Raw genomic sequence first — 27,073 nt, 5'->3', positions numbered from 1 at the left:
CGCTAAAGGCAGGAGCTGCCCCCTGGTGGTCAGTGTGCTCCCACAAGGGGAGTACCACTCAGCCAGAAGCTGGGCTCACGGCTGGTGAGTGCAGCGGTGGTAGCGGGAGCCTCTCCCACCTCCACAGCAGCGCTAAGGAGCAGCAAGCCAAACGGTAAGGAGCAGCGAGCATGTGGGTGGTAAGGAGTGAGGGGTTCTGGATTGCAAGAGGGATGTCTGACTGCCGGCTTAGGCCTGTTACCAAAAATCAGACATCCCCCGAGGGGTCCTGGGCTGCGAGAGGGCGCAGGCGGGACTGAGGAACGCCCCCTCCCACCCCAGTCCATGAATTTCATGCACCGGGCCTCTAGTATGTGTGTGTGTTAATAAGCTAAGTATCCCTCTGACCATGGGTTATTTACACAGAAACGGCACCATAGCCTGGCACTGGCAAAGCAACATTCGGCTTCTCCCAAGTCACACACAGGCCCCACCACCACCCCAGAGCGACACCCCACCAAATCACAGCCGATGCTGCTGAGACCCCATGGCGCAAAATGTGGCCCACAGGCCAGCCCAGAAACGACTATGGGCGCCGGGTAATGACTTCACGTAGCAATGCCCAGTATTTCTTCAGCCCAAGAAAACGACTTGCTTTTTAGCCAAGTGCAAACATTTTACACTTTAACCAAATGTCTGTGAGGCGTTTTCCTGTGCCTCATCTCATTTGATCCTCACAGAAGTCCTGGAGAAGGTAGATTGGAGACTTGGTGGAATCCTATCTTCTTTTCATTAGCCGGAAAACAGAGATTTAAAAAATTTAGAAACTTGACCCGACTGAAAAGAAGAAAGAAATGGTGGACCTTAAAAATGACTAGGTTTTCTCACTGCACAGAATATAGTCAAGCACTGCTGCAGTTAAATATTTTACCCTTTGTTCTCCCTGCTTTATCTGCAATAATAATCTGTTTCATGTTGATATTTACTGCTGTGTTGCTGACAGTTACCTGTAAGAGAAGTTGGGGCTGGAAAATGTTTAGCTACATCAGAAAGCAGGTCTAATTAAGCAAGTTTATTCTATATATATAAAAGTCTAAGTTGATTCATGCATGCACGATACATATAAAGCTCTTGCTGGTGCCAATCGCACACGTGTTTCAATCTGTCATTGTCAATTGTGAATTCGGTTGACATTTCTATTATAGAGAAAGAGCAAATAGCAATATTAAAATATTTCTTCTAATTAATTACAATGTGCATGAATTCGTGCACCCGGCCACTAGTTATATATAATTAGATGACTCTTTTTAATTAAGTTTCTATTCTCTTTTAGTTATAGGTCTGATGGTACCAAAAAAGATCCCCTTAAGATCAATTCTATGGTAAGTACTGTCTATGAAATACTGATATAGTGTGGAAAACTTGGATTTTTCTTCTTTTTTCCTCCTCACATTGGTCTGATAAAATTATAAAGCTATTTTAGTCTCAGCAAACTCTTTTCATGCAGTTCTTGCTTTGAAAAAAAAAGGTTGTTTTTGTTTGTTGTTTTAATCAGGAAGCTGTTCAACTTTCAGTATTCAATTTTGGTTTTTCTTAGCAAGCCCCATCATCATTGAGAACATAGTGCCATAGTGAAATGAGACCACTCTATTTCCTAAATATACCTCCATTTCTTATGTGGCTCACTAGCACCCACTTCTCATGACCTCCTTTTAACATGAAATGAAATGCTCATTGACTATTTTTCCTGGAGGACATGCTCTTGTGCATTATTTGAGCATAGTTTTAGAACTTTCCATAAATGTATATCAAGAGAATTGTAGTTGCTTTCACAACAGTATTTTCATATGTTTCTTTAGAAAGAGTGAGGTGTAACCCATCTTTACATAAAAGCAGTGTCTCACTGCGGTCCCTCTGCGTACCATCTCTGTGATGTTAGTGCTATGAGTGCTCTACATGGGAAGAAGTTTCCTGACCTTCTGTTTCTTAAATAATTAAAATCCCCATGGGACTTGAATAGTGGTTCCTAACCTTTCACAACCAAGAACCCCAGTTGATGTCTAGTCCTACCTCCATATTTTAAAATAGGTTTTGAACAAATGCCATTTCTGTAACTGCCAGTCAGTGCTTCTGAATGGCATGCAACAGCCAGTGTTATCAGCCTCACTAAGTTAGTTCAGTCACAAACTAAGACCTTAATAAGCATTTTAGCTAGCTTGTGCAACTTTTATCACAGGAAAGCAAAACTATTACACTTTTGAAATTTTGTAACAATTCTTGGACTTACCATTACTGTTTTCTTGGCCTTGCAGATTGGAAATCACTGATTTTCTTTTGTTGTTGGTTTTTGTTGTTGTTGTTTTTTACTACCATGGAGTTTATAGAATATTACAATTTGCTGGGCCTGGAGAATTTATTTGAACGTTTCCATTTTACAGAGGAAGAAACTTATACTCTGAAAAACCAAATAGATTGGCCAAGGTGGAGTGAAAACCCTACACCTTGCTTCCATATCCTTCTTTACTCCATACAAACTGCACCTGTTTTGGATGCTTTTTTTTTTTTTTTTTTTTTTTTTAGGTTAAGCTTCAGCTAGGCCAGTGGTCGGCAAACTGCGGCTTGCGAGCCACATGCGGCTGTTTGGCCCCTTGAGTGTGGCTCTTCCACAAAATACCGACTTCTGCGCATGGGCCACGAAGTTTCAATCGCACTGTACGTGCGCGCCCGCACGTGGTATTTTGTGGAAGACCCACACTCAGGGGGCCAAAGAGCCGCATGTGGCTCACGAGCCGCAGTTTGCCGACCACTGATAGGCAACTGGGTCTTCCTCTGTAAAGAATGTCTTTGTATTTGAGAATCAGTTAAATTAATGGAGAAGAGTTAAGATTGATGTGTAGTGTTTTCACTATTGTAGGTAGAGAGCAGGGTTGGGGGTTTCCACTGAGACAGCTGGCATGTGGTCGATGTAGGTATTTGTAGTGGATGCAGATTCTTGTCTGGGTTGTTTGTCATAGTTTCTCTAACCTTCAAAAGTCATTAATCATGCTGCTGTTGGTTATTTCAGAATTTGAATATTTGAAGCTAAGAAAGGACAACAAACTTTTTAGTGTTTTGATTTTCCCCCGTTTTCCTTCTCTTTCTTCCTCCTCCTCTCCCTCAGAGCTGGGGTGCAGAAGGCTATCACCTATGGGTAATCAGCGGATTTGGCTCTCAAAATACTGAAATTGAGCCTGAGCCCAAGAGTATAGTTAAACAGCCTGGCATTCTGCTGTTTCAGTTTATCAAGAGTGCACTCACCATAAACCCTTGTATGGTAAGTTTATTTAATTATAACTGTTTTTGGGTGTTGTTGTTTTTTTTTAGTGGCTTTTATATTAGAATCAGACTTTTCCTAGGACACACACGTGTTGAGTATACTCTTAAAATTGGCATATTATCTTCTTTTGTATATTTTCTGTGGTTCTGTATTGTTTTTTTTAAATTGCTATTAAATTTACACCAAAATTTTATTTTTGAGCTACTGTTGTTTTTTTTAAAAGAAAGGGTCACAAGCAACTTGAGGAAAAGCAGTGTTTACAGATTTACTTAAATAACTTGAATAAAATTTAGTCTTTATCTCAGTAGCATTTCCCAAAGTGTGTTCCAGCAGGCTTTATGAGAAATACCCATAGCAATTACACAGGATAAGAAAAGGTTATGTTATGTGTGAAATAAGGGAATTAAAGCTGTAGCGATTTCTTCATTGTGGGTCTCCAGGGCCTTTCCATGCTAGTGGACATTATGCAAGTCCAGGAGCTGGTGTATAAAAACCAGTTCCCAAGCTTAGGTAATTATGAAATGTTAAGGAATACATTGAAGAAAATATGCCTAGGAACCTGTTTTGCGAAATATTCCCCCAAATTATAATGTAAATTCTTCATGTTTTACCAGTCTGAAATAACATATATATTTTTTTTAATATATTTTATTGATTTTTTACAGAGAGGAAGGGAGAGAGATAGAGAGTTAGAAACATCGATGAGAGAGAAACATTGATCAGCTGCCTCCTGCACATCTCCTACTGGGGATGTGCCCGCAACCCAGGTACATGCCCTTGACCGGAATCGAACCTGGGACCTTTCAGTCCGCAGGCCGACGCTCTATCCACTGAGCCAAACTGGTTTCGGCAACATATATTAATATTATATACTAGAGGCCCGGTGCACAAAAATTTGTGCACTCGGGGGGAGGGGGGTGTCCCTCAGCCCGGCCTGTGTCCTCTTGCAGTCTGGGACCCCTCGGGAGATAACGCCCTGCTGGCTTAGGCCTGCTCCCAGGTGGCAGAGGGCAGGCCTAATCCCTAGATGCAGCCCCTGGTCAGGCTCAGAGCAGGGCCGATTGGGGAGTTGGGGTGCCACCCCCATCATGCACAGAGCAGGGCGGATTGGGAGGTTGCGATGCCACCCTCAGTCACGCTCAGTGTAGGGCCGATAGGGGGGTTTGGGCACCGCCCCCTGTCACACTCAAGGCAGGGTCGATGGGGAGGTTGTGGCGCCACCCTCTGTCACGCACAGAGCAGGGCCAATCAGGGGGTTGGGGCGCTGCCCCCTGTCACGCACAGAGCAGGGCCCATCGGGGGGGTTGGGGCTCCGTACCCTGTCACGCACAGAGCAGGGCCAATCAGGGGGTTGGGGAGCTCCCCCCTGTCACTCACAGAGTAGGGCTGATAGGGGAGTTGGGGCACCGCCCCCTATCACACACACAGCAGGGCGGATCAGGGGTTTGGGGCGCCGCCCTCTATCACCCACAGAGCAGGGCCAATCAGGGGATTGGGGCGCCGCCACTGTCACACTCAGGGCAGGGCCGATGGAGAGGTTATGGCCCTACCCCATCACACACAGAGCAGGGCCCGTGGGGGGGGCGGGGGGGTTGGGCGCCACCACTCTCATACTCAGGGCAGGGCGATGGGGAGGTTATGGCTCTACCCTGTCACACACACAGCAGGGCCCGTGGGGTGGGGGGGTTGGGACGCGGCACCCTGTCACACACAGAGCCGCAGGGTGATCAGGGGGTTGGGGAGCTCCCCATATCAGGCACAGAGCAGGGCCGATCAGGGGGTTTGGGCGCCTTCCCCTGTCAAGAACAGAGCAGGGCTGATAGGGAGGTTGTGGCCCCGCCCCCTGTCACACACAGAGCTGCAGGGCGATCAGGGGGTTTGGGCACTGCCCCTGTCATGCTGATCCTGGTGCCGGGAGGCCTTGCGGCTCCGCTGATCCCGGTGCTGGGAGGCATATTACCCTTTTACTATATAGGATAGAGGCCTGGTGCGTGGGTGGGGGCTGGCTGGTTTGCCCTGATAGGGTGTCCTGGATCAGGGTGGGGGTCCCCACTGAGGTGCCTGGCCAGCCTGGATGAGGGGATGATGGCTGTTTGCAGCTGGTCACACACCCTTCAGGGTGGGGATCCCCACTGGGGTGCCTGGCCAGTCTGGGTGAGGGGCTGAGGGCTATTTTCAGGCTGGGACTGAAGCTCCCAACTGCTCCTTTTTTTCTTTTTCTTTTTTTATTCTGGGCCAGCTTTAGCTCTGGCTCCAGCTCTTAGGCCTCCGCTCCTGAAAACAGGTATCTGGTTTGTTTAGGTTCTATAATCGAAACTCTGTATCAACTCCAGCTCTGAGATCCCGGCGGGATGAAAGCAGGTTTCTGGGGTTTTGTTTAGCTTCTATATTTGTAACTATGTTTCAAACTGCAGGCTCAGAGGCCTGCAGTGGCAGGCTCAGAGGCCTGCAGTGGCAGGCAGGGAACGTTGGTTTCCTCCGTCACCGAAGCAAGCAAGCTTCTTGTTAGTTTCAAGCTGCCTGGCTGCCGGCCGCCATCTTGGCTGGCAGTTAATTTGCATATCTTGCTGATTAGCCAATGGGAAGGGTAGCGGTCGTATGCCAATTACCATGTTTCTCTTTTATTAGATAGATTGTTAATATGTTATAATAGTATATATTACATGTTAGGAGTGCATATCTAAATATCTGCCACCAATGGGTTTTAAAATATTTGGTGCAGCTAAAATTTACAATACATGGACAAAGAATGTGGACATAGCCTGAATCTTTTATCTTACTACTATAGTTAAAGAATAAGGATGCCCAGAAAAACAGAGTATTTCTTGTTCTCCCCATCCCAAATAATAATTTAAAAGCACCCTTGAGCTTTATGTCAAGACATTTGTACTACAAGGGGACAGTGAGGATCTCTGGGGCACTAATCTGTCTGATTTGAATAGCCAGTGAAGAATCTTGCCTGTGTTGGAGAACACTGGTCTTTGATTGAAAACCAGGGCATAATCATTAAGAAAAGAAACTGTCTTATTTGTCTAAATATCCTCGGAAATTGACACAGTCCTTGGCACTAACCAAGCATTTACCAAGTGATCATTGAATTGTTCCAAACCAGGACCACGGACTTAGCCTGTCCTTCCTCCTCCCGTGGCTAAAAGATCCTCCAGCATCATGTTACCCCATCCCCAACCCACCCCTTCCTGCCATGTGGGCACAAGTGAGCACACACACAAGCTGTTCAACCAGACATGTTCTCTTACCACCGTTCATGAGGCATTTTATATGAAACTAACTCATAAACTTAGATAATGAGTAGTTAGGTTTAGTTTTCAGATGGACAGTCTCATAGCATTGCCGTGTTGGAGTAGTAATCAAAGATACTGCTATAGCAGTTGCAAACCTGAGCATGTTTTGGAATCTATATGACAAAAGGACTTAAAATTTTCATTTACACTGGGAAGTAAGTATTGAAATATAACAGTACATTAGATCATTTTGTAGTCGTGTCTTCTGTGAGGAAAATGACCATTAAGATATATGGTACATTTCCTGTAATAAAACTGAATTTACGTACTTACTTACTTCCCCCTACCTAATACTGAGTTGTTTTTATTTCCTTCTTTGCCCTGCTGCTTCCTTTTTCCCCCCTCATCTAGAGTAACCAAGAGCAGGTGTTGCTTCAGGGGGAGGATCGATTGTACTTGAACTGTGGAGAGGCCTCACAAACTCAGAACCCCAGGAGTTCTTCAGTTCACTATAAGCCCAGCTCGTTGGCAGAGGGCGGTTTTGAGTCTCAGAGTTTAAGCACTTTACTCGGACATCGACATTGGCATGTGGTCCAAGTAAGTCTTCATTGGCTGTTGACTTATCCTTGGTAAGACAGCACCTGGAGCAGATTTTTAAATATTTCCTCTGTTGCTTTAGAAAACAGAGAACTTTTTTGACCTTTTTGATTGTCATGTCTCTCTTTTGCTTTTCCATGTTCTTGTTTTCTTGTCTTCTGCTTCCTTTCTTTCCACTTGACATAGAGCATATTACCACCCTCTTTAAGTCCTTTAACAGTAAGCAGTTTCAAAAATAGGAAGTTTATATTTTGCCCTCTTACTGAGCAAAACTGTTTTACTTCCAAACTTTTTGGGGGATATAAATTTAGCTCTGTAAATTTGCATAGGCAAAAATGTAGTAATTTCACGGAAACTAACAGTATTGATTAGTACCCTGTGCAGCAGCTGACCTTGTAGTCCTTGGGACATATTGAGGTTAATTGTTTGACTTTAAACCAAATTTGCAGACTTCTGGTCAGTATAGAACTTTATTGTTACTAATTTTGTTATTACTTAATCTTATTCCAAATTATTTACTCATTCTACAACTTTAAATTAGTTTCTTATAGTAATTGTGATAAATTGGCATTTAATATGAAAATTTTGAATTTTGATACCAAATAAAATTAGTTTTATCAATAAATTGAAGTTTCTTGAAAGAAACTTTAATATACAATTTCAGACCTGAGAGTGTTCTTTCACCTTTTGATATCAAAATGCCTTAGGTACATCAGTGCCTACTCTTGAATTATGGTTTTAGTCAGTTTCTCTTTCCACAGTTCTTTGCCTTCTATATTCTGTACTCTTCCCTCACTAGCTTACTTCAGCTCCCATGTCACTTTCAGTTGACTCTGAATAGAGATGAGAGATAGAAGAATGGTCAGGTGAAAAATTAAAGGAAGAAAATCTCCTACATTGACATGTGGTATACACTAAAATATGAAGTGTATTTAACTTACATTAGTAAAATCAAACATTGTGCATACCATTTTATAATTAGTAACAATTTTTAAATAAAACTGCATCAGCTACTTCCTTGACTAAAATTTTCCACTGCTCCCTTCTCTCCTATAGCCATTTCTCTGCTATTTTCATTTCCCCATACTTTGAACTATTCATTCTACACTGACCTAGCATCAATGCCAGTTCTGCCTAGCCAGGTCTGTGTTGCCAGAGAGCCAAGTAGAGCAGAGGATCAAAGAAGGTAGGTCTGGAACTCAAAAATCCCTCAGGCAATAACAAAAATTGAATTTCCTTCCAGCTCAAAAATTCAGTGATTCTGTGATTCTTAACCATCTATGAAGTATCCCATATTAGAATCCTTTAACACTGATTTTACAACTTTAGACAAAGTAGGTACTAGCAAGATTCTTGTCATTCTATTCTTCAGATACCGATAGTATTTGGAAAAACGAACTCGTTTAACTCTAGCTTTACCTAATTTCTTTCAGTTCCTTAAAATTCATGAAAATAATGCCAGGGTTGTACTCCCACAACAATTAAGTTATAATAGACTCATAGAATTTTTAGAGCTGGGAGGACCTCAGAGATCATGTAGTCCAACTGGATTTTATACATGAGGAAACTGAGGCTCAGGGAAGTTAGGTGAGTTGCCAAAGGTCACACAGCAGAGTAGTGTCAGACTTGTTCTTACCATAATGTAAGCTAAAGTAATAGTCTAACCTATTTCAAAACCTAGGTACTAAATACTGAATCATGTAATATGTTGCTGACCTTGAGCTAAAACCTAGAATGTGCCTTTTTGGCAATGTTTTTACTTGGATTTACCCTGTATTTTGTTTGCTGGCACTCCAGCTACATGAGTCAGTGCAGTGTGGTGATGTTTTGGTGGGGTGTTTTACAATGTTCATGTAATTTCATGCTTTACTTTTCAGCTCCTTAGCCATTAGTAATGATTTTCTGAAGAAGCAGAGGTCAAGACAACATTCTCCCCTTCAACATATGCTCTTGTCTAGGATAAATGCCCGCATACTCCATCAGAGTGGCTTTGTTTGTATGCTTTTTGTACAGCTAGAGTTCATCTAATAGGCTCCAGCTAATTCTGCTGCTCTGTCTGTTCCTCATCTAGATTCCTGGGTGTTTTGTTTAAGTTTTTTCCCTTGTGTTTGTTAGTTTCCTGATCAGAAGATTCTATGTTATGTTTTTTCCTTTAACTAAAACATCACAGATACTTATAAGAAACAGGGTTGTTAGTTGCTGGTAGAGATGGTGTTTGTTTATTTTAATTTAGTTTCCCTAGCTACACATTTTTTAAAAATTTGGAAGTAGTTTGTTGACAGATGGAGCACAAATAATATGAAATTAAAAACAAAAATAGCAGTATGCTTGTGGTATTAGGGTATGTTCCTTCTTTGATTGCCATTTATTTTAATACTCAGCATTTCGTGTAATATAAATGTTTATTTCTGAAAGGTGCACGAATCATTACCATCCAGTGTTCTGAAATGTTGGTTTTCTAGTTAACCTGGCTAACTATTTGGAAAGAGTAAGCTTAATGAAATGTGGGAGATAAACACCTACAGTGTGTTAAGCATGTCAGCAGCGAGGATTCTAAAGGCTATTTTATTTATAAATGATTTACTCTCATTCCTCTGTACCAGGTGTGGTGTTGGCACGGATCAAATCTTCTAGGAAGAGGGCTCTCACAGTCTCACCAGTTACAGACAGAAGTGGGTCTAGGCAGGAGACAGGGTTTTAGCAGAATGACTTTAAGGGGAAAAAATTAGGTTCTTTGAGACTGAAGAGAATCCTAAGAATTTAGGAGTAGAGATTCTGTACCCCAGCACTCAGTTTCTCAGTGGTCGGGCATGACTTTGGGCCTGAGTATGGAATCCTGACCTGAGTTTCTGCAGTTTTTGTTAGCTGCTGCTTTTCCTTACTTCTGCCATTTTTTTGTTCTCACTATTAGGGGCAGAGCTCAAAGTTCAGGTGGCACAGATCAGTAAAGGTGACCTACTGGGGTAAAAATAGAAGTTTTTATTATTTTATGACATCTTCAGATACAAAACTACATGAGTAATAAAGCACTTTGAGTTTTGAAAATAAACCACTTGTGGCACCTCAGAGACTTTTGAGGTTTAAAAGAATAAACTGTTTCTTACAGATATTCATCAGAGTGTGATCATAAAAGATTTAACCTAGGTTCCCATGATTAGAAACTCCTCGTGTTGGCACCCACCTCGCGCTCTACCCACCCACACATTTCATAAATGCTTATGAAATACCAAGATATTGGGGAAGGGGGTCCTTTTAGTGTCATTGGTGGCTGGCCCACTTATATTCCAGATACATCCTTCAGGTGACTGTTTTCTTCATCAAAAAAAAAAAAAAAAAAAAAGAATTTTGCTTACAGCCTCCTACAAAACTACTTTCATCTTTTATTTTGCCACCTGTTCATGACCTTAGATTATCATTATTCTGAACTAATTTCATCTATCAAATGAGTTTTATTATTGGGCTGAATAGTATGGCATATCCGTTAAGATACAAGTTAAGCATTCTTCAAGCATATATTGTGACACTTTTATCTTTTTTTGTGTGTAATATATTCCATTGATTTTTTCACAGAGAGGAAGGGAGAAGAAAGAGAGCTAGAGACATCGATGAGAGAGAAACATCGGTCAGCTGCCTCCTGCACACCCTCCACTGGGGATGTGCCCGCAACCAAGGCACATGCCCTTGACCAGAATTGAACCTGGGACCCCTTAGTCCGCAAGCCTACTCTCTATCCACTGAGCCAAACCAGTTAGGGCTGACACCGTTATCTTTAATTCCAGCACTGGAGTTAAATTTTTCTAATGTACAAACAGCTAGTAATTTATTTAGAATATAGGTTGGCTTACTAGATAACAAGTGAAGTCTGACAAGTGGTTTTATAAATAAACTTTGTCCACGTTAATGCAGATGTTTTCAGCATATTATTTTTACTTGGTTTCGTTTTATCTTCATATCATGCAAAGAATCCCACTGGATTGATGACATTTTCTTGGCTTTTTAATTTGGCTTTCTTTTTTTTGAATATGTAATACTTTTTCTTTGAGTAAAATGGATATAAATTTAAATAAATTGAAGGTTCTCTTTTTCCAAGATCAGAAGATTCTTTCCTTGTTCTCTCATTCTGTTAATTTTCACCACTATTCACCACATGCTCATGAAAATGTCTTAATCAATAGGCTAGTGAAAAACATCACAGTCTCTGTAAAGCTATAATTTACTTAATCTACATTGATAGCTCATAGAGAATTCGTTAAGTTTAAAATTCTTATTGGAGTGATACAAAGACCCCATGTACACAGATGTCAGAAAGACAACATGAGGCATTTTTACTGTTTAGGTTGCAGATAAAGAGTTAATATGGGTAATATACTAAAAGTTCTTATAAATGAGTAAGTTGAACACCTCAATAATAAATGGTAGCTTACACACAATATTACGTGTACATGGATGTTTGTTTAGAGATAGAGTAAAAACTACCCAGTGGTTAGCCCTGAGCAATGATATAACAGGAGCATTTCTTTTATAAGCATGCATTGCTTTTTTATTCAGAAATGAAAAAATATAAAAATAATGAAAACAGAGCTCTTGCAGGGGCTCTAATTTTATTAGGTAAGGTTGTTTTGAGGGCAGGTCCAATCAGCAAGCCCAAACTGTAGATAACATCTACACAATGCTTGGTGGCCCTGTGGGTGCATCTCTAAAAATCTTTTGTCAGTCCGTGTTTGCTGAGTATTGAATATTTAAAACAAGCAAAAACTGTAGAGTCAAAAGATAAAGAAAAGCCTGGTGTCTAGAAACTTAGAATGAAATGACTGAGAGAAAAGATGTGAAATATTGGCTGGTATACAAATGGTAAATGCCAAGTACTCTGCTAGTAATACCCATATTTGGACACTCTTTAAACATTGTATAAGAAAATGAATCTCATATTGTAATGTTAATGCTTTAAGGTTTAAATTCATTTCATAAGTCTTACCAAACTAATGTGTTATTTTCTTTAGATTTCCAGCACCTATCTAGAGACCAATTGGCCTATACGGGTAAGTTACTTTGTTGGTGTTAACTTTCATTGGATAGCATTTGCTGTTAAGAGGCATTCTGGGAACTGACCCTTTCACTAAGTGCATTAATAAAAGTAAAGATTTCAATACTTGATCCTTTTTACATTGTTAGTGTATAACGTCTATAATTTACTTAAATGTAAGTTGTATATAAATACATAGATCTTTAAATTTTACATTTCATTTATTAATAGTCAATTTGCCTGGTGCAATGCTAAGCTCTTTATATATAATAACGAATATAGGTTTGTAAAGAAGAGTTTTTAATTATTCTTCTTTAATCAGTTTTCAGCGATTGATAAGCTTGGACAGAATATTGCTGTGGTTGGCAAGTTTGGTTTTGCACATTACTCTTTACTCACCAAAAAATGGAAACTTTTTGGAAACATTACCCAGGTTAGTCTTTTTTAAATTAAAAATTGATTTCTTAAAGTAAAAGAAGACTACAGTATGAAATAACTACAATGTAAATCACTGTTGGCTTATTTAGAAATCAAATCAAATATTAAGTGATGTTGGATTATGTATGAGTCAATTCTGATAAAGTATTTGATACTTTATGATTTTGTGTTGAGATAGTTGGTTTGTCTTTCATTTTCTTTAAGATCAGAGACTATAACTTTTTAACTTGAGGATTTACTTTTACATCCTAGATTGAGTTCATCAGATATCATCAGGATATATTTCCACAAAATTTGAGATCATTTTTCTGCTTGTCTTATGTGCATGTGATATGAATATTTGGGTAGCATACAAATGCAGTTGAATTTTGCATGAACAAATCGGAAATTAATATTTAATATCAGGCACTTTAAGATGCTTTCATATATGTTAGTGCATTGATCCTCATATCAACCCAATGAGAGCACTATTGTTACTTACCATTTTATAGAAGAAATTAGGATTCAGAATCAAGCAGCTAATAAATGATAAAGCCAGAATTTAAACGAGGGTCTTTGAATGTGGTAATAATGATGCTGCATTATTCCCATAATTTTGAATGATGTATTTTCTGTCATACAGAAATGTTCATATTTTTCAATAGAATATGAATCAGTAATAAAGGCCCTAGAGTAATGTTTAATTGGGAATATGAGACTAGAGCAGAAATAACTTCAGCTTTCATTATTTGTTTAGAATATGTTATTAGTGTATTAATGTAATTTCTGGCAGCATAAATAAAGGTAATTTTTCTTTTTTCTTTTAAGGAGCAAAATATGATTGTGACAGGAGGCTTAGCCTGGTGGAATGATTTTATTGTCCTTGCATGTTATAACATAAGTGACCGTCAAGAAGAGGTAAGTTTTTTCTCTCAAAAAATAGCATTGTTATATTTTTAAAGATACTAAGCACTATTGTGTTTTATATAAAAGTAATTTATTGGAAAATAAATAAAACTTTTTATTTTTTAATCAAGAATTAGTTTTTAAATCATGGCATTTTCATTTCAGGTTACAACTTTTTTTTTTTTAAGTATATAATTTAACTAGAGGCTCGGTGCATGAATTCATGCACTGGTGGGGTCCAGCCAGCCCACCCACCCCAACTGGGGCTAGCTGGCCAGGGGAAGGGGCCGCAGACAGTTGGCTGGCCAGCCTAGCCCCCTGGTTGATCTCCTGGTTGAGGGGACAATTTGCATATTAGCTTTTTATTATATAGGATGTAATAACATTTACACACCAAGAAACAATCACCAAAGTCGAGACAATATATCCATTACCCCTAACAGTTTCCTTTGGGTTCCTTATAATTTTTCTTTCTGTCCCACATACCCAACTACAATTCCCCATCACCTCATTGTCTGGCAACCTTGTTCCTCATACTTTGGATTAGTTTACATTTTTCTAGAAATGTTTATGAACAGAATCATACTCTTTTTTTGGTCCTCTTTCACTCATAATTATTTTGAGATTCCTCGATGTTGGAGTTTATCAATAGTGTATTCCTTTATCAGGTTACTGCTTTTAAAAAAATTTAAAGGGATAATAAGGAGTTCTAGATACTTTTTCTAATGATTTTTATCTGTTAAACATTCTCTATAAAGTTTGTAAATAGTTAAAAAATAAATTAAAAGAAGAAAAGTTTGTAAAGGTTGTTTATTGATTTGTGTGTTTATTTTTGAGAAATTGTTTGTCTCCTTAAATCAGGTCTAAATATTCAGATCTAAAAGGAGTATCTAATAGTACAGTCTCAGTTTTGATCACTTCATCTTTTGATTATTTGTAGAATGAGCCTTCCCTGTCAAAATATAAACATTATCCATTTATTATTAATGCTCACATTAGCCTTTTAACTTCTCTTACTTGAAAAACATCAGTAGATAAAGAGCATGGATTTAAGCATCTCCAGTAGGCATCTTGTTTTTCCAGTTTTCTTTATTTCTGTTTTCTGCAGCTGAGAGTTTATTTGCGAACATCGAATCTGGACAATGCCTTTGCTCACATCACCAAAGCACAAGCAGAGAGCTTACTGCTTAGTGTCTTCCGGGACATGGTGGTAGTGTTTAGAGCTGACTGCTCAATATGCCTTTACAGTATTGAGAAGAAGTCTGAGGGGTAAGTCCAGAGCATATGACAAGTCACTCTTTGCTCCTGTGTATCATGTTTCCTCTGTAGTTTTTATTTTTTAAAACAGTTTCTCTAATTTCATATTTAGTGGGGTTTTTGTTTGTTTTAAAAACAAGGAGTTTTAATTAGTGATATTCATACAGTATTTTTTAGCTACCAAGACAAGTAAATAAATAAATAAGCCTGCATTAACTTCTTCGGGTAATTTTACTGGATTCGTTTGAAAAAAATATCTAGTGTGTGATGGAGTAAACCTTTCAGATACTAATTTTTTCACAACCTTGAAAGCAGTGGTCAATCACTACCCGAGTATCCCGGACACGTGGGGAAAGTTAAGGACTCCGCAGCCTGAAGGCATTAGGAGGCATGTCCTCAGCAGACGCACCTTTTCCCCTGAGCTGGTGGCTGTGGTCTGGGCAGGAGAAGCGGGCAGTCCTGTTGCTGCTGTGTGTTGCCTGCATTCCTCTTGGCATCTGGTTGGCTTGCAGCATTTAGATCATGCCTCTCGAGTTTTGTGTTGCTCTCAGGTTTTTTATTTGTTTGTTTCTTTTTTTAAGCAGCCATGAAGTGTGTATTTGGTAAAGTAGCATAGTGATTGAGGAGTAATGTAAAGATAAAAATTAAGAAATCTTACTAGTCTAGATAGAACTTATATTCTTTCTCAACCAGCTAAGCTGTTTTTATACATTATTCCCTAGCTCTTCTTCCCTTTTACATCTTCCTTTCTTTCTCCCTCATCTCCCTGCGGATGACTCAACCTTGTCAGTCTGCTGCTTAAAGGATACTTGGGGAAGAGGGAACAATAGATAGAAGGAATCCGGGTCATCCATAGTATGAAAACTAATACTTTTAATAGCGGGGCATGGGGGGAGCAACCTTGCTAGCATTGTTTTTGAGGTGTGTGGGTTTCTCTTTTGTTGTTACAGTCCAAATACTACTGCTGGTATCCAAGTTCTTCAGGAAGTCTCCATGTCACGCTACATTCCTCACCCTTTCCTGGTAGTATCTGTCACTCTGACATCAGTGAGTACAGAGAATGGAATCACCTTGAAAATGCCACAGCAGGTATCATTCTGTTATGAGCTCTTTAGAATTGTCATCTCAGTATTTAGTTTTTTAAGTTGATATTGGGAACTGTTTATTTGTTCACTAAATAAATACTAAGTGTCTAGTATATGCCTTATATGTAGATGCTGAGTTACAGTGACAAGCTAAATAAACATGGTTTCTGCTCAATAATAAAGAACTAATTACATAAGTAATTATAATTGTAAGGTGTATACCAAAAGTAGTACAGGTTACTCTAAGAGTGTGTAACAAAAACGCGGAGTAGTCTGAACAATCAGAGATTTCTGTACCATTCACGTGGAGACCTGAAGAACAAGTGATGGTTATCTAAGTAAAGTGGGGGGGTGGGGGGGGGGCATGGGGAGGGGGCGGCGGGCAGTTGAGGCAGAAGGAACAGCAGAGCAAAGACCCATAGATAAGAGAGAACATGACACGTGCAGGGAATTGGAAGAGTTTCAGGGTGACTGAAGCATAGAATGTCAGAACATGAGTCCTGTTGTTGATACAGACTTCAGACTTTATCTTAATTTTAAGCTGGATATTACTACATGTAAACTTTATAAAATGTACTCTAAGGAGGAAATGAACTAGAGTAGGACAAAACAGGATGAAGGGAGAGTCTCTGGGAAGCATTGTAATGATCTAGGTGAGTTGCATTTAGTGGCCCAAACTTGGGCAATGACAAAGAAGATGGAAAGAAGTAGCATGGATTTAAGTCTGGAGGACTCCCATCAGTTAATGATGAGGAAAGAGGAAGGAGAATGCTATGTTTTATGGTAAAAGCATGTAGTGGTGCCACCAAGACCCAGGTTGCATACCTTCTATTCCAAGGCTCCTTACATCAAACCAATGGTTTCCAAACTTCATGTCAATGTGGAACCCATTTTCATAGAAAAATTCCATGTAGATTTGTCATCCCTGTCTGCTCAGTCTGTCTTTTGCTTCCTATTAAGGCACTTTCATGAAACTCCTTTAAAATAAAGATCCCATTTCCTCTGCAAAATATGTCATGGTAACCAGATAGTCCTAGTTGATAAGGAAAAGTTCTGTTTTACAGAAGAATTCTAGGTAAAAGATGTGGGAGGAATGTAAGAATTAAAGAGTCGCCGAAGGAAATAACTGATTCAGGCAATGGTTATTAGGTGAAATCATCTGACGAAAGGTTGGTGGTGGCTTTATAGTGAAAGAATGAGGTGGTCATACCTTAGTCTTAATAAGTCTTATCACTAGAGTGGGAGAGTGAGGTGTGGCATGCTTCCTGGATGATGCAACATGACGAGTTACTACCAAAAACATTGAACCCAAATTGAATAAAGTCATCTTCCATTCACAGGAAATACAGGGAATTTTAGTTTAACACCACAGGAAACACAATGTAGAACAGCTAGAACAAGTTAATGACATGGGAGAGAAAAGTATAGTAAGAGGAGACTTCTAAATAAGGCGTTCGAGCCATAACAGGTAATGTAATGCATAAGTTCATTTGTATCCTGAGTCAGACTAACTATAAAGAGACACTGTTAAAACAAATAAAGATATTTAAATATGGACTGAGAGATGACACTAAGGAAGAATTGTAAATTTTATTAGATGTGATATTGGCATTATGATTATATAAGCAAACATTCATACATTTTAGAGATGCAGATTAAGTGTATAGGAATAAAATGCCATGCTATCTTTAAAATACTTCGGCAAAATAAATTTTAAAATAGGGATCAATAGAACAAATACAACAAACTCTTGATAATTGTGGATTAGGATGATTGGAATATGGGGTTCATTATACTATTCTCCATACTTTTAATTATGTTTGCCATTTTCATATTAGGAAAAAAAAAGGACTCCTGATACCTCAGATACAATAGGCAATCAGCATGAGTAGTGCTGGGTGCCCTGCTTCAGGAGGGCATTTCACAACGAGGAGATACCTAACTTGGTAAAGAACAGATTGAGTTCAAACTGTATAATAGGAAATAGATGGAATACATCTTTCACAGAGGGAAGACCAAGATTGCTACAGCAAAGCATGGCTTCATTAATATTAAAGATTTTTAAAAAGCTAGCAGTGAGAACAAGTCAACAGTCAAATGCCTCCCTCATGAGAGGGAGCTTTTATCTCTGAAACCCCAATGAGAATAATCTTTCAGGGATTTGGGGAGGTAAGAGATGGTGTGTAGGGTTCCTTTAGATTTAAGGTTTAAAGGATACAGGTTGTCCCTTCTTTTGGGTTATAGGTTTCTGAAGAGTTCATTAAAATTGCCTGAAAATGCTGTTGTGGTCACCTGTTCTTACATATTGTAATATTATCATTAGAAAATGTTGAATGCATGGGTCCAACTGAAGAAAAAAGAATTTGCTTCAGTCCTCTTTTTCTACCCTTTATGTGTAGGATATCAGTAAGCTTTCGTTTTGTGGGGGTTTTTTTAGTCAAATTACTCTTCCTTTTTACAACTGAAGGTTTGTTACCACCCACTGTTTTTCTCATAATACCCCTAATCTAGACAGATTGTTCTCACTTTCCCAAAAGAATTGTTCCAGCCTATCCATGTAATTTACATTTGTTCTTCAATTAGAGTACCAAACCTTTCCCACCTACCCATGTATGTCTTCCTCATCCTTCAAGCTTTCTCTAGCTATGCCACCTAGATCACTGAATTGAACTCTCATTTTCATGAACTTCTGAAGGTCTCAATTTTTCCAAGATAATTCAGCTCAGCCCTCAATTTTATATTGATTTGCATGTTCATTAATTACATTGTGTTAAGCATTTCCTAGCCTAGTCAAATCTCCTTGTACATACCCACAGAGCCTAACAGAATAGCTACACAGGGTACACACTCAATAAATATTGTTGGTCGTTTAAACTGTAAACCTTAGGGATTGGGGAGAAAATGCTGAAAACATACCTAAAATTTAGTATGGATTCAATTTCTTTTTCTTCAGGCTCGTGATGCAGAGAGCATTATGCTGAATCTTGCAGGGCAGCTCATCATGATGCAGAGAGACCGGTCAGGCCCGCAGATCCGGGAGAAGGACAGTAACCCGAACCAGAGGAAACTGGTAAGTGAATACACATCGTCTAGAACGTTAAGAATGTATGGCATCAGGATGAGGGAATAAAATAATTTAAGAGGAGAGTATTGTCTTGTGATTTGGACACTGAGAAAGTACGTGAAAATAGTCGTAAGCCTCAGGGAATAAAACAATTTGTGAAGGGTGAAGGATAAGGTCCCGAAATAATAATAAAATGTTCCATACTCCAGATGTTATTGCTAAGGCATTATTTCCAAATTCTAATGGGAAAATAGTATAAACTGGTGAAGTTCATAGGTTTTGGTTTTTAGATTTAAATACACATACTCTGAAAGGCCAGGGGACTATTATTAACTCTAATTCTAAATAAGTTACCGTAATTTTCCTAAAAAGTTGCACTCACATTTTGAAAGTCTTGGGAAATTAGTGCCTAGGAACTTAACCTACAGATTTAATAGGAAAAAAAACTGATTCTTGTCTCCTTTTCCAGCTGCCATTCTGTGCTCCTGTTGTACTAGCTCAGTCTGTTGAAAATGTATGGACTACGTGTCGAGCAAATAAACAAAAGCGGCACCTCCTGGAGGCCCTCTGGCTGAGCTGTGGAGGGGCAGGGATGAAAGTTTGGCTCCCTCTCTTCCCGAGGGACCATCGCAAGCCCCATTCCTTCTTGTCCCAGCGGATCATGCTGCCTTTCCACATCAACATTTACCCGCTGGCGGTTCTGTTTGAAGATGCGTTAGTCCTCGGTGCTGTCAATGACACTGTGCTCTACGACTCTCTGTACACTCGAAGCAGTGCTAGGGAGCAGCTGGAGGTGCTCTTCCCCTTCTGTGTCGTGGAGAGAACCTCGCAGATCTACCTCCACCACATCCTACGTCAGCTGCTGGTCAGGAACCTCGGGGAGCAGGCCTTGCTCCTGGCCCAGTCCTGCTCCGCGTTACCCTACTTCCCTCACGTGCTGGAGCTCATGCTCCACGAAGTGCTGGAAGAGGAAGCTACCTCACGGGAGCCCATTCCCGACCCTCTGCTTCCCACGGTGGCAAAGTTTATCACCGAGTTCCCCCTCTTCCTGCAGACCGTTGTGCATTGTGCCAGGAAGACCGAGTATGCCCTGTGGAACTACCTTTTTGCAGCTGTCGGAAACCCCAAGGACTTGTTTGAGGAATGTTTGATGGCTCAGGATTTGGACACAGCTGCCTCTTACCTTATTATCTTACAGGTAACAGCTCTCTTCTTATAAAGGTACAAGAATTAATGATCTTAAACTTCTGGGGGAAAAAGAAATGTCCTGTTTTGACACTGTGATTGTGTTTAAGGAATTAATTCAGTCCTGTTTTCTATTCATTTTATATCTTTGCTTTTGAAGAACTTATTTTTATCAAATAACAGAAAATTTCTTTGAATATTAAAAAGGAACATTGCAGGTTTTTTAATTTTATTTATTTTCAGAGAGAGAAGGGAGACAGAGAGTGAAACATCAATGTGTTGTTCCACTTACTTATGTATTCATTGCTTGATAGTAACATTGCAGAGTTTTAAAAATCCTGTTTGTCCATAATTAGGCCTAAAACAGACTGATGAGTTTATAATACTATTTTGAGTAATACTGAAGAAGTATCATATGTATTATAGTACATATAACATGAATATTATTGGGTTTGAGCCGCCCCAGCATACATAATAGGTGTTTCCTTGTAGTGTGGACTTGATGCAGGGATTCTGGTTAGAGCTGGGTCATAGCAGAGCACCTTATCTGAGGCTCCCCACAGTGAGTTAAGAGGACTCAGGCTTGCCGCAGTAATGACTCTCATTGCAGTTCTTCTCAAAATAATGTGTCCTTTGAGACTCTTGAAAATTTGCTTCATTATATATTTGACAAGGCTGCTTGATAGTTTGTTGTTCCTGTGTGTCTGATGTGGATTTGACAGGCTGCACTAAAGTTTCAGTGACTGCAAAGTTCTGTTGCTGATATAAGAAGCTAACCATAAACCTGGTTTCAAACTGCCTGAAGCAGATTTCCTGTCTACAGTGACAACTGATTGAAACCAGAGATACTCCAGCAGAGGCTGGACGGCCATGAAATTCTGATTCCTTGATTAAAGAAAGAGCCACAGAATCATAAAATTAGAAACAAATTAATGCAGGTGTTGTTTTTTAGGTCACTCCTTAGACTTTCAGTGATCTCTGAAGCAATGGAATTGGAAACTTCTGTTCTATCAGAATCCCTAAGTTGCTGTGGATTAATTACAGTTAAACTTATCTATCAGTCACCATTCCATGAAGGGCAGAGCAGGCAGTAAGGTTAAATTTGCGGAAGAGCCCTGGCCATGTGGGTTAGTTGGTTTCTAGTGGTGTCCCACACACCAAAAGTTTGCAGGTTTGACTCCTGGTCAAGGCACATACTTACTTAGGTTGCAGGTTCTATCTCCAGTCAGGGCGAGTACAGGAGGCAACTGATCCATGTCTCTCAAATCGATGTTTTTCTTGCTCTCTCTTTCCCTTCCTCTTTCTCTAAAATCAATAAACATGTCCTTGGGTGAGGATAACAAATAAATAAACTTGTGAAAGAATTATTTAGGATGCTGTTTGTGTAACAGTACTACATACTACTGCCCAAAGCAACGATTTTTAAGTCCCATCCTCAGAAAGCTGTCCCAGGAGAACAGACCTGGGCTTTTTGGGAGTCTGGCAAATCTGGATTTTTATTCTTGCTTCAACAAGTTACTTAACTCAGTTTTCTCATCTGTAAAATAGGAATGACGTACCCATATTGCCGGTTCACTAGGAGAAATGAAAGAGAGTGTGTGAGGTTTATATAACGCTCTGGCATGTAGTGGGAGTTTAATATTCACAGTTTATGTTACGCAGCACAGTATGCACCTCAGCTCTTGTCTGATACCTCTAGTGCTCCTTTAATTTCGCTGTTAAACTGGGACTGCAGCGTTGCAGCTGCATCTCTCATCTGGGTTTAGGGAACCATGGAGATAAAGAGTTGCTCATCTTTTCCCAAATTATTTGCAGCATAAAAGGAATGCTTGTCTTCCTTGGTTGTTTTTGTAGAATATGGAAGTCCCAGCAGTAAGCAGGCAACATGCCACCCTTCTGTTCAACACAGCCCTAGAGCAAGGCAAGTGGGACTTATGTCGGCACATGATTCGATTTCTTAAAGCCATTGGCTCTGGAGAATCTGAGACACCTCCATCCACACCTACAGCTCAGGTTAGTTGCAAATTTGGCAGCTTCTCTGGGCATATACCCGTGTGGCATCCCCTCTAACCGCACTGCACGTTGCGTGCTCTCGCAGGAACCCAGTTCAAGCGGAGGATTTGAGTTCTTCAGGAATCGCAGCATCAGTTTGTCCCAGTCAGCTGACAACGTACCTGCTAGTAAATTCAGCTTACAGAAAACACTAAGTATGCCATCTGGGCCTTCGGGAAAAAGGTAAAAGGATGAAAAGCCATTATGCTTTTAGGGCGTTGAGTGACATTGCATTTCAGGGCATTTGTAAAGTCAGATCTCATGAAAACAACTGCTTGATCTACTTGCACTTCCTTTTGCAATTCTCAAAAAACTTCCCTTCCTTCTTCCTCCAAAGTTCACTTCTACAGTTTTCTGCCACTTGTATTAGAGGTCTCGATATACCTGTTCTGAATGTAATTACCTTTAAATTACTTGATTATAGGATAAAAAGGAAGATAATAAAGCTGCAGGTAATCCAAAAGTCTTCGTACAGTCAGCAGTTTTATCCTCCTTTCTAACTGTACTACTTGACAAAAATAAATAAAATTCAGTCCTCCTTTGCTTGACTGTCCTGTGACTCTGATTGGAGAGGTCATTAAAACAGTGGGAGAGCAACAAGGAAGTGCATCTGGAGATGGGAACCTCCATCCCCCATGGGTGGGCTGTTGCTTCTGAGAGGTCAGCTGCGGACTCACACTGAACATTATAAAATAGAATTTCCCCGTTTGTGAGATCCATGATTCCTTCTTGTGTTGCATGTTCTCGGCTCCTATTTTTTTCTCTTCCCTAATCCTTTCATATTGTTCGTATGTGTGCAGTGCCTGACACACAGAGCTTACTGAACTTCTTTTATTGTGATGTTTACTGCTTTTTCTTATCTCAGCCATTAATATCACCCCCACGTGCAACATACACACAGTCTTGGGCTATATACACGTGAAATGCAACCTAAAAACAACTGTCAGGCAAACAGAAGCTTCTCAGCCATACCCTGAGTTTAAATACGAACGCAGACTCAGTGCTCACTATGTGCTAAGCAAGCATGGTTCTGGCATTTACATTGTAGGTCTTTAATCCTCTCAACAACGGTTAAGGGTACATAAGGGTAGGTACTGTTGTTACCCACACGATTCAGGTGAAGAAACAGAGTCCAGAACATAAACTTGGTTATGTTCACACAACTAGTGAGTGCAGAGCTGGACTTGAGTCCAGGCCGCCTGCTCCAGTGCTGCCTCTCACGGAAGCACCACATACTGTTACAGACTGGGTGGGCACACCAGCGCCCACGGGGAAGGGGAGATAGACTGGATTTAGTGAAGTTAATTTTTTTAATTATTTTTTTATTTGTATTTTTTAAGTTGTCTACATAACTCACATTATGAGACTGCATTTCACCTTTCTTCTCATTAGTTTCTATGATCTGATTTCCTCCCCTCTTTTCCTTGGTCTTTAAATTAAATATAGCATTTATGTCCTCCCTTTCTTTCCTCTTGCCTCGTTTGGCTTTGCCTCCTGTTTTCTCCTATTCCATGTATTCATTCTACAATTACGTTGTAAAAGCCTGCTGAGTTCCAGGCATTGTTCAGCGGGTTGTGGTATCACAGGGAGGAGAAGACCTAATACTTTATCCTCCTCTTCAATCAGAATTAGATCTTGGATCTCTCACCTCCCTATCAGCACACTCAGTGCTACTACGTAAAAGTATGTGAAGCCTTCCAGTAAAGGTTTTTCTGTAGCTTCCTTGTGTTCCCACGTACAGATGGAGTAAAGACAGCGACTGTGCAGAGAACATGTATATTGACATGATGCTCTGGAGACACGCTCGGCGTCTCTTAGAAGAAGTTCGGCTCAAGGACCTGGGTTGCTTTGCAGCCCAGTTGGGCTTTGAACTCATTAGTTGGCTCTGCAAGGAGCGTACCCGAGCTGCCCGGGTGGACAACTTTGTGATAGCCCTGAAGAGACTCCACAAAGATTTCCTGTGGCCACTTCCCATCATCCCAGCCTCTTCTCTCAGTTCTCCTTTCAAGAACGGCAAACTCCGAACAGGTAGTGCAAGCTTGTGTCAAGGTACAGGCGAGTGTATTTAACTCCAGGAACTTAGACGTTTTGCAGTTAGTTGATATTCAAAGAAGTCTTTTCATTCCAAACTCAGGAAGACATAAAAGCCAAGTTTTCGTACATCAGTCAGATCATCCACCATTTTGATCAAGGATGTGAATAAAGTAGAGCCTATGTCTCAGAGACTGTGACCTCGAAGTCCGATGTATAAATATAGCCATTGTTATCTCATATTATCAAGTTGAGAACTGACTGAATATAGAACTACCACACTTACTATGGGAAGGAGTTTTGGAATTGGTTAATCAAAATAAGCTAAATTGTTCCTTACCTGACAGCTCATTCCAGAGAAATGGTAAAAATGCATCTTTGAGAGCCCATCTTCTAAACTAGGAGAGGGCAAAGTGAAACTGCACTTTGGTGAAAGAAAAGTTAAGAGATAAAGTTTTTTAGTTCAGGTCTTTTTAAGGAAGACTGTTCTAATTGTCACTTAAGAAAATTGAAACAAAAGCCTTTAATTATGGCATTTGGAAACTTCATGTCATCTTAGAACCAAGGAAAATCACATCAAAGATGAACAGAGTAAAATTTTGCCTAGTTCTAGTAAGATATGATGATGTTAGATGACTCTTGGGTGGCATTATATAGTCAGTCCATTTTGTTACAGCCCCATAGCCCTGGTTTATGGGTGGGGGATGCAGTGCAGGACAGTAATTGGCTTTTAACTTCTAATATTGAGCGAGTGTGGAAAGAGAAGCTGAAAGGACTGAATTGGAAATGGCAGTGTGTGCTTGTTGAATTTCCATTTTTTTGTTTTTGGACCTGCCTTGCAGTGGGAGAGCAGCTGTTAAAATCTCAATCAGCTGACCGTTTCATAAACCTTGAGATAGATGCTGGCCTCTCTAATGTCCAGCGAAGTCAGAGCTGGCTCAGCAACATTGGCCCTACCCACCATGAGATAGACACAGCCTCATCCCAGGGACCACAAATGCAAGACGCCTTCCTGTCACCTTTATCTAACAAAGGTGAGTGTCACTTTAAGGCCTAGCTCTTCTTCAGTTCCTTTGGGAGGGAGTTGAGGTGCTGCAGCACTTCAGAGAGAGAGTTTCATTCTTCTCTGAAGATGCTTCCTTGAGGATTACCCATTAGCATCTGCCAGGCAGGTGAGGGTCACTAGAACAAGGCCAGTTGGCCTTGGCTATAGGCCACCATGTTTATTTTAGGTAAAATGAAATAGGCAGAATCTTATTACAAATCAGCACTAATAATTGAACTTTTGCAGTAGATTTTAATGTACAGAAACACTGACTTTGAATCTCATGTAAGCAGAATGTTATCTATCCCCATATAAGAATTCCATTTTTCTCATAAGTATACCTGTATCATAAAAAATTGTACTCACTTATCTTTCTTATTTCGTTTATTTTAAAATGTGGACATTTTCTTTTTTTCTTTTAACTTCCTACATAATATCCTTAACTTTGCCTCTTAGACTTTAAACCCTAAAATATTTACTATTCTTGCCCTTTACCAAAATATGTATGCCAACCTCTGCTCTTAAAGTAATGGGTAAGCCCTGGCCGGTGTGGCTCAGCGATTGAGCGTCAACCTAGAAACTAAGTGGTCACCAGTTTGATTCCCTATCTAGACACATGCCCAAGTTGTGGGCTCAATTCCCAGTAGGGGGCATGCAGGAGGCAGCCAATCAGTGATTCTCACCAATGGTGCTCCTATCTCTCCCTCTCGCTTTCTCTCTAAAAATCAATAAAGGGAAAAATTAAAGAAAGAAATGGGTAAGATAAAATTTGAGGAATTTTTAAAGTGATTTATGTTGCTTAGGTTTATATAATTAGGAGCAACTAGTAGTAACTAATCTGATTTTCTGCAGTTTTCTTAATGGCCAGGTATTCATCTGTCATCACTATAAGCTGAGCTTCTGCTATGTGGGTAGGCTTATAGATGCCATTATTTTTTTTCAAGTGTGGTAGAATACATAAAAAATTTACCTTCTTAACCATTTTTAAGTATACAGTTCAGTAGTGTTTACAGTTCCCATTCACATTGTTCTACCAGTATCCAGAACTCTTTCATTTTACAAACTAAAACCCTATACCTATTCATAACAACTTCCCATTCCTCACTCCCCAACTGCTGGCAAATACCATTCTCTTTTCTTTTCTTTTTTTAATATATATTTTATTGATTTTTTACAGAGAGGAAGGGAGAGGGATAGAGAGTTAGAAACATCGATGAGAGAGAAACATCAATCAGCTGCCTCCTGCACACTCCCTACTGGGGATGTGCCTGCAACCAGGGTACATGCCCTTGACTGGAATCGAACCTGGGACCCCAGAGTCCGCAGGCCGACGCTCTATCCACTGAGCCAAACCGGTCAGGGCCATTCTATTTTCTATCTCTATGAATTTCACTACCTTAGGTACCTCATGTAAGTGGAATCATGCAGTATTTGTCTTTTTGTAATTGGCTTATTTCACTCAGCATAACATTCTCAAAGTTCATCCCTGTTGTAGCATGCATGAGAACTTCCTTTATTAGGTAGAGTAATATCTCATTGTATGTATATACCACATGTTGTTCATCCATCTACTGATGTATAGTTGGGTTGCTTCCACGTTTGATTATTATGAATAATGTGGTAGTGAACATGAAAGTATATATCTTTTTGACACTGTTTTCAATTCTTTGGGGTATATATCCAAAAGTGGGATTTCCAGATCATATGATAATTCTGTTTTTAATTTTTTTTTTTGAGGAACCATCATATTTCCATAGCAGCTATACCATTTTACATTCCCACCAATGTTGACAAGGGTGTTGAGGTTTCTCCACATCCTTGCCCACACTTATTTGCTGTTTGTTTTTTTAATATTAGCCATCATAATGGACATG

The 27,073-nt window shown here is 39.9% G+C and overlaps 1 protein-coding gene across 12 annotated transcripts in view; it reads left to right on the top strand.

Moving 5' to 3' along the window:
- The window catches only part of RIC1 (RIC1 homolog, RAB6A GEF complex partner 1), a 143,984-nt gene that overhangs the window by 81,265 nt on the left and 35,646 nt on the right, over positions 1-27,073 (top strand). For 9 of the 12 annotated variants that reach the window (XR_009447599.1, XR_009447598.1, XM_059656726.1 and 6 more), the window contains 14 exons: positions 1,313-1,361; positions 3,140-3,292; positions 6,949-7,134; positions 12,135-12,173; positions 12,480-12,590; positions 13,403-13,492; positions 14,589-14,749; positions 15,688-15,826; positions 18,776-18,892; positions 19,356-20,084; positions 21,926-22,084; positions 22,170-22,306; positions 23,865-24,172; positions 24,997-25,188. Coding sequence is in view for 10 of the 12 variants with exons in the window: in XM_059656726.1 (XP_059512709.1) it covers positions 1,313-1,361; positions 3,140-3,292; positions 6,949-7,134; positions 12,135-12,173; positions 12,480-12,590; positions 13,403-13,492; positions 14,589-14,749; positions 15,688-15,826; positions 18,776-18,892; positions 19,356-20,084; positions 21,926-22,084; positions 22,170-22,306; positions 23,865-24,172; positions 24,997-25,188 (2,570 nt within the window). In the remaining 2 variants the exon portion in view is untranslated. The remainder of the gene's footprint in view (positions 1-1,312; positions 1,362-3,139; positions 3,293-6,948; positions 7,135-12,134; positions 12,174-12,479; positions 12,591-13,402; positions 13,493-14,588; positions 14,750-15,687; positions 15,827-18,775; positions 18,893-19,355; positions 20,085-21,925; positions 22,085-22,169; positions 22,307-23,864; positions 24,173-24,996; positions 25,189-27,073) is intronic. The other 3 variants (XM_059656723.1, XM_059656725.1, XM_059656724.1) reach the window with 3 other exon arrangements.

This window comes from Myotis daubentonii, chromosome 11, assembly GCF_963259705.1.
Source record: "Myotis daubentonii chromosome 11, mMyoDau2.1, whole genome shotgun sequence".
NCBI lineage: Eukaryota > Metazoa > Chordata > Mammalia > Chiroptera > Vespertilionidae > Myotis > Myotis daubentonii.
Note: the sequence above shows the minus strand (reverse complement) of the source record. Positions and strands in the feature narration are given on the sequence as shown.